The sequence below is a fragment of the Scomber scombrus genome, chromosome 20 (genome assembly GCF_963691925.1).
Source record: "Scomber scombrus chromosome 20, fScoSco1.1, whole genome shotgun sequence".
NCBI classification, from domain to species: domain Eukaryota; kingdom Metazoa; phylum Chordata; class Actinopteri; order Scombriformes; family Scombridae; genus Scomber; species Scomber scombrus.
The window spans coordinates 10755798-10771467 of NC_084989.1; the positions used below are offsets into that span (position 1 = coordinate 10755798).

General features: G+C 37.8%; 1 protein-coding gene across 2 annotated transcripts; it reads right to left on the reverse strand.

The window, feature by feature from the left end:
• Positions 1-1198: 1198 nt before the first annotated feature.
• hnf4g (hepatocyte nuclear factor 4, gamma) lies at positions 1199-15452 on the reverse strand. 2 transcript variants are annotated; one of them, XM_062441912.1, is made up of 11 exons: positions 15277-15452; positions 9434-9599; positions 8951-9045; positions 8048-8154; positions 7801-7950; positions 7149-7236; positions 6524-6676; positions 5599-5648; positions 5220-5406; positions 2798-2917; positions 1199-2296 (listed from the first exon to the last, which is right to left on the reverse strand). In XM_062441912.1, the coding sequence occupies exons 1-11, from the start codon at positions 15305-15307 to the stop codon at positions 2187-2189; spliced, it is 1257 nt and encodes a 418-aa protein (XP_062297896.1). In that variant the 5' UTR covers positions 15308-15452; the 3' UTR covers positions 1199-2186. The 2 variants fall into 2 exon arrangements, with proteins under 2 accessions (XP_062297896.1, XP_062297895.1); XM_062441911.1 differs by having other exon boundaries at positions 5169-5406.
• Between the last annotated feature and the right edge of the window lie 218 nt (positions 15453-15670).

Here is a 15670-nt window from a genome sequence, read left to right on the forward strand (position 1 = left end):
CTCTCTATAGGCCTTTGATTAAAGCTCCCTGGGTACACATACACACACATACTTCCAAAAACACACATATAGAAGTGTACACACATGCACCAGCACACGTTATAAATAAATTGCAGGTAGGAGCATTCACACACACATACAGTACATACACACACATTGTGGGTGGTGTTGTTTTGACCTGAGCCAGGTAGCTTGTCCATTATGGAGTTGATAGGAGGATTTGGCCATGTTGATTCTAGACAGCATCATCTCCTCTGCCATAAATAACCTGAGTGTTTTCTCTGAGTCACACAATAATATACAGAGAATAAGTGCTCTCAGCTTTATCCTCTGGTTTCATCCACTGCACACAAACGCTCGCTCACACACACACACACACACACACACACACACACACACACACACACACACACACACACACACACACACACACACACACACACACACACACCCCAACAATATGATTTTGTGTGGATGGACATAAAACAAATCACACATTTAAAAGTACTGTTTTCCCCAGTACAGCTCAATTTCAGTGTAAATTACCGTTTTACATTCCTGCTTGGCTTTAGGGTTTGTCTCAAAGTGTGTTTTCTCAGATGGATGGTGAGGAAAAACTAGTTTGATTTTAGATGAGCAGCATCATCCAGCAGTGCAGTCTCAATAGCTTGCCAATAAAGCTTTGGATACAAACTGTATACCCCTGACCAATGGAACTGTGTGGAAGCATGATGACTCCCATGAAGGAAGTAATGGACAAACTACTCAGTGTTATTGCATGTGGGGAAAACATATTGAAATACGTTTTTTGTCAATTTATCATTATTTGTCTCTTTATATTGTGTTCCTTTCAGGATCAAATATGACAAAAAGTCCATCTCCATTCTTTTCAGCAATATCAACAGAAATGATTTGTTGTGGCTGTGTAGCAGCAGATAAATGTTTTATTGGAGAGGAATTTCTCTTTTTCCATCTCACACTTTGTTTACTTTCCCTTATTTTAGAAACAAAATGAATGAATACTCATTTCATTCAGTGTACTGATGCATATACAATATATACAATAAGTAGTCGGTTTATATTCGGTACCATGTTATATTGGTATGGTGATGCACCACACCAAACTGAGGCTTAAATTCAGTCACAGTAATCAATTATTTTTAAATAAAATTGACTCAAAAGGTATTAAAATGTTTTAATCAGTATACATTTTTTTAAAAACCACCACATTGGTTCTGAACATTCAATATCAACACAAACCAAAATAAAAATGCATAGCTGATTCAAGATATTCCATAAAACAGGATAATTTAAATTGATGATCCGAACATGAATGATCCATTTTACTATATACAGAAACTTTAAAAAAATAACAGTTTGTCCACATTCTTTCTTTATACAAATCCATGTTTGAAAAGAATTTTTTCGGTTTTTTTTCGTTTATAAATGAGATCTGAAACATTTATGAAGTTCATTTAGAACAAAATAACTGATCTTAGACCAGTTTGCATATATATTTCTCTCTGTTGTGATGCATACAGTACATAAACAGACACTTGATTATTTTATTTTTTTCTTTTAAATTGATGGCCAGTTGTGTTGTTTTGACAGTGCGCCTTATGGTTTCCATTGTTGTTGCTTCTGCAACTTTATTTAAATTTAAACAGTACTTTGTACATTTACATATGATCAGAACGTTGATATACACCACTAATAAACTGTACACAATGATCCATAAGGACTGAAGGTCCTTACTGTTCATTTCTAATAGCATTAGAATAAAATATACAATTCATTACAATGCAAGGGTTTGAGATGGGGGTTTTTTAAACTGAGAATGAGAGGATACTAAGTTGAAAACCAATCTATTAGTTTTAGATGACCACAAAAATGTTCAGCATGTTTTCTTAAACCCTTGTGTGTTGTTCCATTTGTCCACTTAATTTGAAAATGACGCTCTGAAGTTTGGAATTGCTACATGTAGCCGCTTTAATTATGTCTAAGTTATTGTTGCAACACCACCAGGAGTCACAAGGGAAAGAAGCAAGGAAAAGTCTAACCACAGACACTGAACAGGGACTGCTTTCATAATTTTTATGCCATGACTCTGATGATGAATAGGGGGGCAAGGAAGCTGATCCCATGAAAGCAGTTTTTTTGAGTGCAGAGAGAAGTCAGGGGTCTGTCTATGTGGAGGACGAGGGGCTAGCTGGAGGACCATGAGGCTGGGAAAACTGTTTGTACATCTCCGGGGCAGCACCTTGTGGAGGAGATGGGATGGGAGTGTCTGGAGATGCTGCAGGGAAAGATGCAAGGACAGAGATATGTTCTATTTTATTTTTTGGAAATTTTGTTTAAAAAGGCAATATAATCATTTTCCTGTAAAATGTATCCAGCATGACCCCCTTAGTAATGGTTTCAGGATCTGCAATTGGCCCTGTACATACAGTTCCCATCAATCTTATGTGTCCATTAGGTAGTGTAATATTGCCAAGTGCATTTTTTATTTTCCAATGAAAGTGTACGATATGGCCAATACTTATCAATTCTTGTAAATGTTACTTTTTAATGGATTTTTTCATGTACAAGACGCCCATTTATTAATTTTAAGTTAATGGAAAAGCATCTTTCTCTCCATCTATAAATACAACTAGCATACATTAATGTGACATTTCATGAAAAGAGATGAATTGAACATGAACTTTAATACTTCTTATGTGTGTCAGAAGGTTTGACACATACATACAGTATGTATGTGTGTTGCTATTTCTCAGGTTGTTGAGTATGTGGGTCTTACCTATCTGTGGAGTGTGTGTAATAGGCATGCTGCTGATGACCAGAGTGTGTCCAGTCACAGGGTCCTGAGCCAGTTGGGTGTGTGCTGGATGGTGCAGGTGTGAGGCCTCTGATGTTAAGCCTGAACGCAAAACACAGCCTTGAGTTAATTGAACTATGCACGTCAACAGATTGTGCAAGTTGTTTTTACACAGCAAGACAGTTTTCCTGTATCTAAACACAAAAAATGTAATCTGGTGACATTTAAGGACTTGCACACAGTTACATTTTCCAAAACACAGATTTCACCTTGCACATGGTAGCATTTCACTAAACACACCCTTATCAGGACAAAAATAACTATGGTAGTTCACTTTACATAGTTTTTTCATAAGTCTGTGCTTCAGAGCAATTTATTTATTCTTATAGTCTGAGAAATTCATGCTAAGTTTGTTTCACTCTGTGCCTTCAAAAGAACATTATGTAGCTCTATAACATGAATTGACCTGCTCTATGTATTAACATCACTCCCAGTGAAAACAACTGCATTTTACAATACCTATGCAATATGTTGAAAAGGTAAAATACTATAGTAAATAATAATATTTTTGTGATCTATGTATTGAGACTTTGCATTATTTCAAGTTTGGATGTAAATCATCACTTTATCTTAGGTTAAAAGCATAGGTATTTTCTTTGGAATGTAATAATGAGCTGGAGACACTCCCCACTACTGATCTGAGCTTCAGGCGGGTGGTTGACCCACACAAGATTCAATCACTTTTTCAGACATGTGTGCACAAAGAAATCCACAGGCCCAGATGGCATCTCTGCTCTTCTCTTAAAGACCTGTGCAGAAGAACTCACCACAGCTGTTTTCCAGCTGCCTCTATACTTACACGCTGTCCCTACCCTCTGGAAAAAATCCATCATTATTCCAGTTCCAAAAAAACTTGTCCAAATGAAAATAATGATTATAGACCTGTGGCTTGCTTACAGGCAAGGGTGGGGCACAGATGATGTCATTTACAGTATCACCCTTTTGACACATTTTGCACATGGAAAACCAATGCATGCCTGCTATTTGTTGATTGTAGCTCTGCTTTTAATATGCTTCAGCCCTATCTGCTAATCCCAAAACTGAAACAGATTAGTGCCAATCCTTTTATAACTAAGTGGTATTTTTCCTTTTCACCAATTGAATCCAGCATGTTAGGGTCAACAATACCCTTTCAGTACCCAGATCAATAAGCATAGGTGCCCCAGAGGGGTGTGTCAGCTCACCAGTTTACAAGCAGCACATTCTAACATTTTCAGATGCCACTGTTATCCTCAGCCTACTGCACAAGGACATAAGTCCTTAAGCCTATTTCACTGAAATAAAGAGTTTTGTGCAGTGGTGTGATGCCAACCATCTGGACCCTAGGTCAGTGGGGGATCATAGTCCAGTGGCATTACATGATGAACCAATCAATCAGGTCTGCTCCTACAAGTACCTTGTCATTCACTTGGACAACACCTTCAGCTGGAAGGCTGTTGAAAGTTTGCATTCTCATTTGAAGTATAAATTCTACTTTATATTCAGACTCAGGGTGTATGGGTTGGATCAGAGGATTATGTTTTTATTCTATCAGGCAGCATTAGAGAGCATAGTCAGTGTTATGGGATGTCAGCATGGTATGGCATCTCTCTGTACAGTTAAAATCTAGCCCTGCTCATCTGCCATGAAGGTTATGGGAAGGAAAGAACACCAGACCCTCCAGTTAATATATGAACAGTTTGTTCTCAGACAAGCACAGAGTATACCAAGTATGAGCCCTAACAATTTGTAACTATCGAAGCTATAGATATGCAGCTATATGATATGTCAATATATTATGTGTCATGTGTGTAGTATTTGAGGCCAAGACGAATTTCTCGACAGGGACAATAAAGTGTATCGTATCATATTGTATCATATCATAAGTTTATAAGTATATTTGACATCCTGTATGTTCATCATTGTGTTTTATCAGTTTCACATATACATTTCTACATATAACAGCAAGACTTTTTTGTTTCATTAGTTCCATGTCTTGATAGAATTTTGAAAAATAAGACAAATGCAGCTCTCTCTTGTCCCTCAAGTCAGGTTGTTTTTAGCATGTAGGGAAGAAACTGAAGACATTCTTGGACATAACGTACTGCTTCAGTTCCACACCTCATCTTATGCTTTAGTAGTTCAGTTTAGTTTAGTTTTGTTCTATCATGGCCATTCTTAGCATATTTTATGCAATATCTAGCTTTTTACTCAGTGCACATACCCTAGAAAACTTTAGCTTTATGCACATGCAGTTCTGACATTGACCACTAGGGAGCTCTACTGTTGCATTTACGACCTTGTTGAAGGTCACCTTGTTTTTGTTCTTTCAGGTTTACAAGCACAGACATGGGCCCAGTCTGACCTCCCAGCAGCATCTCATGCAGCAGGTTGTCTATCTTGGCCAGGCCGCAGAGCTTAATGAACTGAAGCTGTTCGATCATCTGCCAGGTGATGCTCTGCAGGGTGGGCAGCAGGAGTAACAGCTCTCCAAAACGACCCCGGGAGTCATACTGACGGTCATTAATGTAGTCTTCCAGACTCATCTGGACCTGCACACAGACACACACAAGGCCATGTTTCCATTAGTGTAAGCAAACTGCACAGTTGCCCTTGTACGTTGACTGATACATTAGTGAAAAATGTGTAATATGCTGTTAAGTATAATAAATGATGAGAGTATAACAGTGTATATAAATAACCAGACAAGAAAAGAAGCTACAAGGTTCAAATGTTCTACTAACCTGCAGACGCATAGCCTTGATCTTCGAAGGATCCCGCAAAGACTTTGCATCTGTAGATTGGGAGGCCAAGTGTGGAAGTGTGTGGAGGGGGGGGGGGATTGAAGGGCAGGAAGGTGAAGAAAAAACCAGAAAGATTAGGGATGGAATTGAGGATATAAGTGGAATTGATGGAATGATTTTGGTCAAGCTGGAGCATGAAGGCAAAATAAGGGGATTTAAGGAAGGGGAGAGAAATGTGGGGGGGTCAAATGAAATTGGATGTTGGATTTTGGTTACACTGGTCCAAGGAGACATAAAGAAGGGACAGAAGGTTTGGGATTTAATTTGAAGTGTAACCGGAAGGAGGATATGTTAGAAAAAGAGGAATCTGGACAGAAATTGTGAGGGGTTTTGAATAAGGTAGCTTTAGAAGAGGTGTTTTGTTTGCAGTTTTTAATCTTTCACAATCCATTGCTGAATTAGTTTTGTTCACATGGTCACATTTATGTAATTTATTTATTTGATTAATAATTATTTTTTGTAATGATTAATTTGATAAAATTGTGTGCCATTACACAACACCACCCCCAATCAACATATCATAACACACAAGTCATCATAAAACTCTGAGCCAAGGTTATTACTGATAGCAATTTCTAAAATCCTAAACCAAGAAGTGCCAAGCTGAAGTAGAAGTCATTTCCACACACGTGTCTAAAAATCTTAATCACTTATACACCAACTAGACAACCAGATAAAATTTCTAATTGCACATACAGATGTGAATGGAGAGGCAAAAGTGAGCTGGAAAATAGGGCAACCACACATGCCCAACAAGAGTAAACTAGTGACTTAACATCAGTAACATTTGTTTTCAAGTATATAAGTCACAAATACCCGTGAGGGCTGGTGGGATAAAGCACTAAATATTATGTTTTCTTGTTACCTGGGTCAAAAAAGATGATGGCTTTGAGCGCTGCATACTCATTGTCGTCTATTTGAATATCCTGGAAGGGCTGGACCAGCTCATCCAACACTCGATTGGCTACCCGGCAGATCTCTGATTCAGTACTGTTTCTGTGAATCACACAGCCATTACCTGCAGACATGGAGAGTATCAATCAGTGGCTGTGTTGAAGGGAGTTGAAAGGGAGTAAAAGGTATGTGGGTGTGTATGGGGTGGAGTGCGAGTGTGTGCTTGTGTGGAAAGGTGAAAGGAATAGAACTTTTAGCCTTGAGAGAATGATTAGTTGGATGTTGTGGACTTTTGTTAGGTCTATGTAAGGCTTTCAGTCAAGGTTGTTATAAAGGCATATGAGGAAGGTCCCTGCAAAATGTGTGTTTCTGTGTGCTCTGGAGATGATAGATCTCCCTACAGTATGATGTTGGAACATGCTCCAGTAATGAGTAATGCAATTCATAAGAAACACTTTTGAAGTCATAAAGAAAAATAAACCTTTAGTTAATCTTTCTCAGCTAACACAACATTTGATCAGTCTTCACACTTAAGTGCTCAACCCCCTGATTTAACCACATATGAATAAGATGCCGTTCTACTGGTCAGCTCATACCTAAAAGCAGGAAGTCCTTGTATGGCATTGATCTTTTGGCGACCCCAAGCAAAAGGTGCTCACCTGCATGAGCCCTGAGCAAGCTCACCTGGAGACAAACACACACACCCACACACACACACACACACACACACACACACACACACACACACACACACACACACACACACACACACACACACACACACACACACACACACACACACACACAGAGTTAAACAAACAACACAAACAATGCAACAATGCATCCTGTTTTGCCCTTACGTACATCCTAGAGTGACCATATTCAGAGTGTACTACAGTATATCAAACAGTATCTGTATGCTAACTTTTAAACATCTCTAAAGCAGAAGTTAATCATTGATTTAACTATTCTATTACCTCTATCTGCATTTGGTTATTTAAGACAGTACATTCCTCCATCCCAACTCCAAGGGCTTTGACCAAACAAGCACTTTGTCAAAGCATCAAGCACACTCAGACCCGTACAAGCTAAACACAACCGATTCACCGGAACCGGAAAGACAGCATTTCAAAACTGTATTATACAAAAATGCTTGAGTCTGAGGGTTGCTTTTATATCAAAATATTTAAGAAAATGTAAGCAATAGAAAAATCAGAGATCACCCATCATGAACTGCAGCCCAATTACCTGGTCATCCAGTGGTAGTTCTCCAAAAGCGGGAATGTATTTAGCCCATTCCACCAACACCAGTAACTGTTGTCTCATAGAATCACATACATCTCCAACAGTAGCAGATTTCTGCTCCGTTACGTCTGGTATTCCCACTGTTGCAATGATCTGGAGAAAGATAGAATATAATGATTTCCTGGCTCACAATTTGTTGATTTTCCTAAACAAGCTCATGTATACAAACAGTGGGAAAATGGATTGTCACCTGTTGGGAAAGTGATTCTGCTTGAGCCAAAATAGTGATGGTTGGCACGTCTTGGGAGTCAGGAATGCTTCTTCTTGAGCTGATCCGATCTCTCTCATTTTGTACAGCTAAAATATAAAAGACAGCTAAAGTTACTGTGTGTGAAACAAAAAGAAACATTTAAAAAAAGAAGGAAGAGGAGACAGCACCCCCTTAACTGCCCTGATATCTACTGTCAATCGTTTGCATGACAGCAGATACCAGAGCAGTTAATATTTAGGAAATAGTTATACAGCCTGGCATCAGCAAGAGGAGTCAAACGTTAACCAGATCCAATTCAGAACAACATGTTTGAATAACACATGATTAGGTGTCATAAACCTCTGTGCCAAGGTTATACCCCTCATAAATACACACACACGCACACAGACACACTAAGTAATCAGCCACTTTATGGTCAAGTCAATTTCAATCTTGAAGTAGCTTTCAGGTTCTCAGACAGCCCCCTTTCCTTCAGTGCCACTAGTTTTAGGCCCATACCTTTAAAAGAGAATCTCTAAAATATATAAATGTAAAATTGACACAAAAAACTAAATCAATGTAAACTAACGGCTATTTTCATTATCGGTTAACCTGTTGATTATTTTCTAGATTCATCGATCAATCTTTAAAAAATGTCAAAATAGTGAAAAATGTCAATCATTTATTCCCAAAGACCAAGGTGCAACCTAAAATGTCTTGTTCTGTCCCAGCCAACAGTCCACAATCTAAAGTGATAATTCATTGTCCATATATTAATTAATTTACTAATCATTGCAGCTCTAATCTCTACATTCTAGTGCAGTTTCAATATAGTCAATTTGTCCTATCATGTAAGAAGTAAAACAGTTTTCTTTCCCACGTAGCAGGTGGGAGGTTAACTACCTTCTTTTTTCATGCCAGCTCTGAAGCATTTGTTGAGTCTGCAGAAACGACACTGGTTCCTCTTATCTTTATCTACAATGCACTGTCTGCTGAACCTGCATGTAAAGAACATACAATATAGTTTTACAGAAATAATAACAACATAGTGTACTGTCATGTAACAAATTCAAAATCATGTTGACTGGGCTGAAAAGGTAGTTATCAGTAGTTTAAGAATATTTAGTGAGTACATACATATACACAAGATGATGTTTATATGCATGAACATCATGAGTACTGTGTGTCTTATGTTTTTCACATATTTATAATGTAAATTTATGCATGCATGTTATAGCTCTTTATGTTAATAAGTAATAAACTCTTTGGCATTATTTTGTATTTATGGGCATGAAAAGGTCTGTAGATGTGATTTGCATGATTTTATGTGTGCTGTCTTTCTATGTGTTTAAGTGTGTTCATGCAGTATGTTCTTCTTCTCTGTACCTGCAGGTGTAGACGTGGCTCTTGCGTATGGAGCGTCTGAAGAAACCTTTACAACCATCACAGCTAGAGGCTCCGTAGTGTTTCCCTGTGGCTTTGTCTCCACATATAGCACAGTTACTGATGACCCCATCTGCACCAGGTAGGCTCGGCTCTGTCGGCATGTTGTCTGAAACACACAAAAACACACACCCAAGTAAATATACATGCATGTGCTCACATGTAAGTACATACTCCAGCTTATATATAATACATAGATTGGCATAGACAAAAATACAAAAACAAAATGGAAGCAATGCTTTGCAGTGTACATCCAAAAATGGTCCACTACATTAATGCAGTTGTTTGCTAGAATGGAACCACCTTGCAAACTGTTCAGTGCACAATTTCAATTTATTAAAAGCACTTCTTTTCACAATTTCACTTTCAAATTATTCTGATGTTAAAAGTTTTTTGTAGAAAGTGTGTTATGCATTACAATCTGCCACAATTTTGTCAAAAGTTATACCTATGCCATGTTTTTATTTGCTGACAAAATGGCAGCAACAGCTGTAAGTTGTAAGTGCCATACCAGTTTAGAGTTGCTCAGAAGATAAACAAGTAAACTCATTCTGGCAATCGCCTGTTTTTCTTAAGTAAATGTTGATAGACCATTATAATTACTCAACCATTACTGAGTTGAAGGTTTAGTAGAAAGAACACTATTTCTACTAATAGTACTAATAGTACTTTGATAAATGCATTCTATGTATAGTCTATAGGGTAACGGCAGAGGTTTGTTGGGGTTTGTATTATTGCAAAGTCATTTGTATCTGCAAAACCATAGTACACATTACTGTTGATCTATTTTATCATCATAATCATCATGATCATTATCAAGATCATCATCAGCAGCTTTGTCACCATATTAAAAACCATAATTATCATCAGTGGTTGCATATTTACTGCTCTGTCATTGTATTTACCAAATAGAACACAACAAAAACATGACATAACATGTGCATGTAAAAATTCAAGGGAGGCGATTGCAGGGATTCAGGCATTGCCACAGAAAGATGAGTCAATGTTCAACTAGTTTACTGTTCATATGCTGAGGTGACATCAGTGTATCAGTAAGGTGCGTGCTTGCCCTTCAATAAAACTTCTTTATGATACATACTTGCAATTCCTACCTAAACAGTTTATAACATTTTGATTTTTTACAGCCTCCACATTACCCTTTTCTGTTCTCCAACCATAACTACGGAAATCCTTTTGCATAAAGTATAGGCAATAGACAAGTGGAAATCATTTTCCACAACCACTGTTAACAGATAACTGGTTACACACTGCAGGCCAACATTAAAATGTCAGAAGTTTCCGCTGCATTTGATTAAGACACGTGGAATGTGTTATGTAAAAACTAGCTGTTACTGCTTTCTTTAAAAAGCAACTCATTTGCCTTCCACTGGTCTCACTTCTCTTCATTAGCAAACCTCTGTCTTACAAACTAACTTCCTATTACCTTCTCACACAGTACTGAGGCAGATGACCTATCATAAGGTTACAGACTTCTCTTGTTTGTCCATTTATGCCATTTTGATTGTGTTTGAACAAACTTGTTAGTTATTTGTTAAATAGAATCTTTACAATGTCAGGTCCTGCTGTATGCAGTAGTTTAATATGAAGATAAAGGTAAAAGAGGGTTTAACTTAAACCTAAACCAACTTAACATGCATTCTGAAAAACAGACATTTTGTGCCTTAGCTCATGTCTGTTGAGCATGAATGTGTCTTGTGTTTATATGTCTGGATGCACACACACTTACCTCCTCCTCCATATAGTACTTCTGCATTCTCAAAGCCCAGTGTGCTGTATGATGGGTCCAGGCCTTCACAGTAATTGGCTACTTCCATATCTAACAGAGATTTACTCTGAAGAGCAGGGGGAAACTTCATTCCTGTTTCGACCCAGTCTTCCTCATACTACTTCTCTTCTTGTGTCCTCTCTTTCCTTTCTGTCTCTTCACTCTAAAGTTTCTCTTTTTCCCTTATCTGCTTGTCTTTGCTTCATCTAATTCTTACAGACATGACATGGGAGATCCCTGGCATAAAAGATCTATAATCCTATCTGATTGGGCCAAGAACAAGGAAAAGGGAGGAGCTAAGACTAAGACTTCTCACCTTATTGTAAATTACTTATCTGTCCTTCTCCCTCACACTTATCACAAGGATGGATAGATAATGTTGAAGGATATATTTCCCTTCTCCCCTTCTCGTCTTTTTTTTTTTTTTAACCTGAGACAGATTTCATCAGATTGTACTTTGTGTGCATGTGAGCTTTTGTCTGCAGGTGTGATGATGCACATACATTTATGTGTGTGTGTGTGTGTGTGTGTGTGTGTGTGTATGTGTGTGTGTGTGTGTGTGTGTGTGTGTGTGTGTGTGTGTGTGTGTGTGTATGTGTGTGTGTGTGAGAGTGAGTGTGTCCTTCCCAGGCTTCCTAATCTAATCAATAGTGGAGTAATAGCACCACCACCTCAGCAGATATAATCTTTAAAGACACAAAGTGAAGTGGAAAACACTGATAACTCCCATTAACTCTTCCACAAACACACTCCTTGGGTTTACATGCAACCCTCTGTTCATAATTGTATTCTATTTCTAATTTTATCTAATTCATATCTCAAAGACCTCACTGACCACACTCCGACTGAAGCCTCAAACTTAGTGTTTGTGCTTGCATTTTTGGAATATTTAAATTGCTTGTAGTGTCATTTTTTTAATCCATCAAACTATGACATGTGTTACATTTTCATTAATTGTACTGTAATTACTACTATGGCTTATGATGAATGAGAATTTTCAGATAGGATTAAATATTTATTTCAGTTTGTTGAATCATGACATAGCCTGCAGCATAAACATGTGAGACATACTAACACTGACTAAGAAGTAACACTTGTCACGACAACTTTATACTTTTCACACGTTACAGTGTAAAAACCTCTTAACAGATTTCTGAGAAGTCAGGACATCAAAAGTGGAAGTTAAATATACAGATCACTGTAAATAGCTGTCCTGAGCTGCCTCCTCTTTCAAGGCAAGAATGCTATGAACACACTGTAACCATAAACCAATTAAAACGTCCCAACCCCCCCATTTTACATCGGGAGTTTCACTGCACTAAATCTTATTGTAAGGCTTAAAGGCAATCAGTTTGGGGCATTGTGTTGGAGAGGGTTGTAAATGATAAGAGATAGTAATATGGAAGACTTGATGCCCTACATCAGTAATGAGAGAAAGAGCAACTACAGAGTATGAGCAGGTTTGAGGATTATGTATTGTCAGAATGCACACTATCACTAATTACCTCCTACACATGAATTGAAAGAGATATTTGTTTCCTGTCATAGATAGTTAATTCAAGAGGCTGATATAAAGGGACTGAGAGATAAAAAGGAGAAGCAGGGAGAACTGATAGAGAGATTACAGTTTAACTACGCTGTGAGGTCAGGCCTCCTGACTCATCAGGTTTGAAGAGAGTGAAGAAAAACTGAATCTTTACTATTATGTTCCCAAACACATAACGCACAAAATGACTGACACAGAGCATTGTAGGAAAGCAGATTATAAAGACAGAAGATTAAAAGTAGCAGGGGTAAAGTGCTGGTATATAATATTATTTGTAAATAGGTAATTTTATGAGACGCTATCATGCAATACAAAGAGAAAGCAAAATTGTACATGTTTTGGTGCTTTTTGGTCCACAGCAGAAAAAATCCAGTATTCATTGAAAAGTGAGAAGTATTTAACTCCATGGCCAATGATGAACAGGTGAAAAGCTTTATAGAACTATTTTTAGCTTAACCCTCCCCTTTTAAGTGCAAGGACAACAAACTGAGTAATGAGTGCCTTTGATCTTTTTCGTGTCACATTTTTGAATACCTGACACACTACACCCTCCTCTTGATTTATTTAGTTTGTGACACAATATGACAAACACCAAAGCTGATCAGATGTTTAGAAAGAATGCTCATGTTCACTAGCTTTGTTTACTTTGTTCCCTTCACTAATGTATTGAAAGCACGTATTTCAACCATGCTTTGGCGCAATGGTGCAAACCTGCATCCAAGTTCAACAACCTACAGGAAACAGCAGGTTCTTCTATCTCATCGTATCTACTGGCACAGACATACCTTAGAGGTCCACTGGTTTTATTTTTAAAAGTCCATATGAATTACAGATTCATAGAAACAGTAAAATGTATTATGACTTCAATAGAAAGATAAGCAGGACATAACTGAGAAACCTTGTCGCCACCTAGCAACCAAAAGCTCTTTGCAGCCATAAAAACCACAGTTAAGGGGCTGTCTCTGTGTGAACTGGCCATAATACTGTCGCCACTATTTAGACTTGAGTTTTTAATAGTCACAAGATGATGATCAGATACCCAACTGACTCCAATAAACCATCTTTTCCTAGAACCTGGGAGATTTTGGAAAATGTTCAGTAGGATATTATTCACTCCTAAAACTTTAAAAGTTTATAATTACCAGTCAAAGATCATCTTCACCTGCATATTTGTGTTTTATTTATTACTATGTTGTCCAGTCTGTCAACCTTAGGTATGCAAATGAATAGAAATATGTGAAATTCAGAATCAGTTTAATGAGTGAACATAACTTCTACAGTTACCAGAGGGAAGTTTCCTTGAATTTTAGAGTTACATTCAGACCTAATGAAAATAATTTCAACATCTTTTCTATAAACTCATAATCCCTACTGGTATTACTGGTATTTTAATGTGTGTCACTTTTGGTTAATGACATTTATCTTTAATAACAGAAAATATGTTTTACAAATGATTTGTCCAGCTGTATTAGACTGTGAACGGTAGGCTACACAAGTTGAACACAATCACCTATACATTAAAAACCATCCAATACAGCAACTCACATTCTCAAAGGTAGAGTTTGTTGTAAGGACAATGTTTTGGATTGCACTGTATGGGACAGGCGCTATTATGTCCACATACACATTTCAAGAAAGGTATACTTTAATTAGACATTATTAAGTTATTTTAAATGACATTCAGTGGTAGCAGTGGTAGTGCATCTGAGGAGAAAAATACAATGCGACTGCAGTGGATCTTTTTCACAGCAGACATTTTGACTTGTCATAGTAGGAAAAGCACAGGTGGAACATTAACAATGGCTCTGTTCCATTAAGTGTCCCAGTAAATAACTGGTCCAGTGTGTCAGCATGCAACAACAGCAGGACCCTGAATCTGGCTAATCTAAATGGAATGCTGTCACTATAAATGCTATTGATTGTGCTGTTTCTGCTGTGGCATGTCAGTGAAACATGCTGTGTCTGTTGTGAAAAAAGTTTACACCATCTTCCTGTCAGCGATCTGTTGCTCCATAACACTGCTCTTGTTACCTCTGAAGTCATTGTGCAAAATATGAAATGGGTTATCGCGTGATCTTTACAGCGCAGCATACGTGACAAAGTGACTCTATCTTATCTCCTTTTACAAATGTCTTTCACAAAGGCAGACGTAAAGGTGACAACACTATCTCATTAAACACACTTGACAAAATGCAAATACCTCATACTGTATCCTGCCATTTAACAGTACACCAGCTCTGGTAACAGGACATTTAGCAGCAATTGCATGTGAGTGGGGAGCACCGCCATATTACCACCAGAATACAAAACCACGTGATTTAGCAGAACAAGTCACAGTGCTAAACTTCTTTAAGGAGCTGCTTATGGTATGTTTCACTTTCTACACAAATTCTTACAGATACTATTGATATTTTACTCTGAAATGACGATGTAATTCCCCTAAGTTTGACTTACCTGTGTTTCTGCTTCCGCCTGGGATGTGCATTTATCCAGGTGTACCGTTGTACTCCGTCAGTGCAACATTAGTCTAAGTGACACTGAGAATGGGAAAAAGGTAAAGGTGTTCAACAACATTAAAAGTAAAGGTTGGAGAGCTGAACGGACTATAATTCATGGAGCAACACATTGGATGGCGCCACCATAGCCCTGTCATTAGATCGATTTACTAAACAAACTCAAAGTAGGGTGGGGATGTTAAACAGTAACCCAGTGCCATAAAAACCAAAAGGAAAAGGATCACCAGGTGTGGGTGTTTGTGTGCATGTGTGTAAGTTAGCTAGGGCCTCTGCCTCAGAGGGCAGAAGGTAAGAGATCCAAGACATTTGAGGTAATGTTTCACAAAATAATG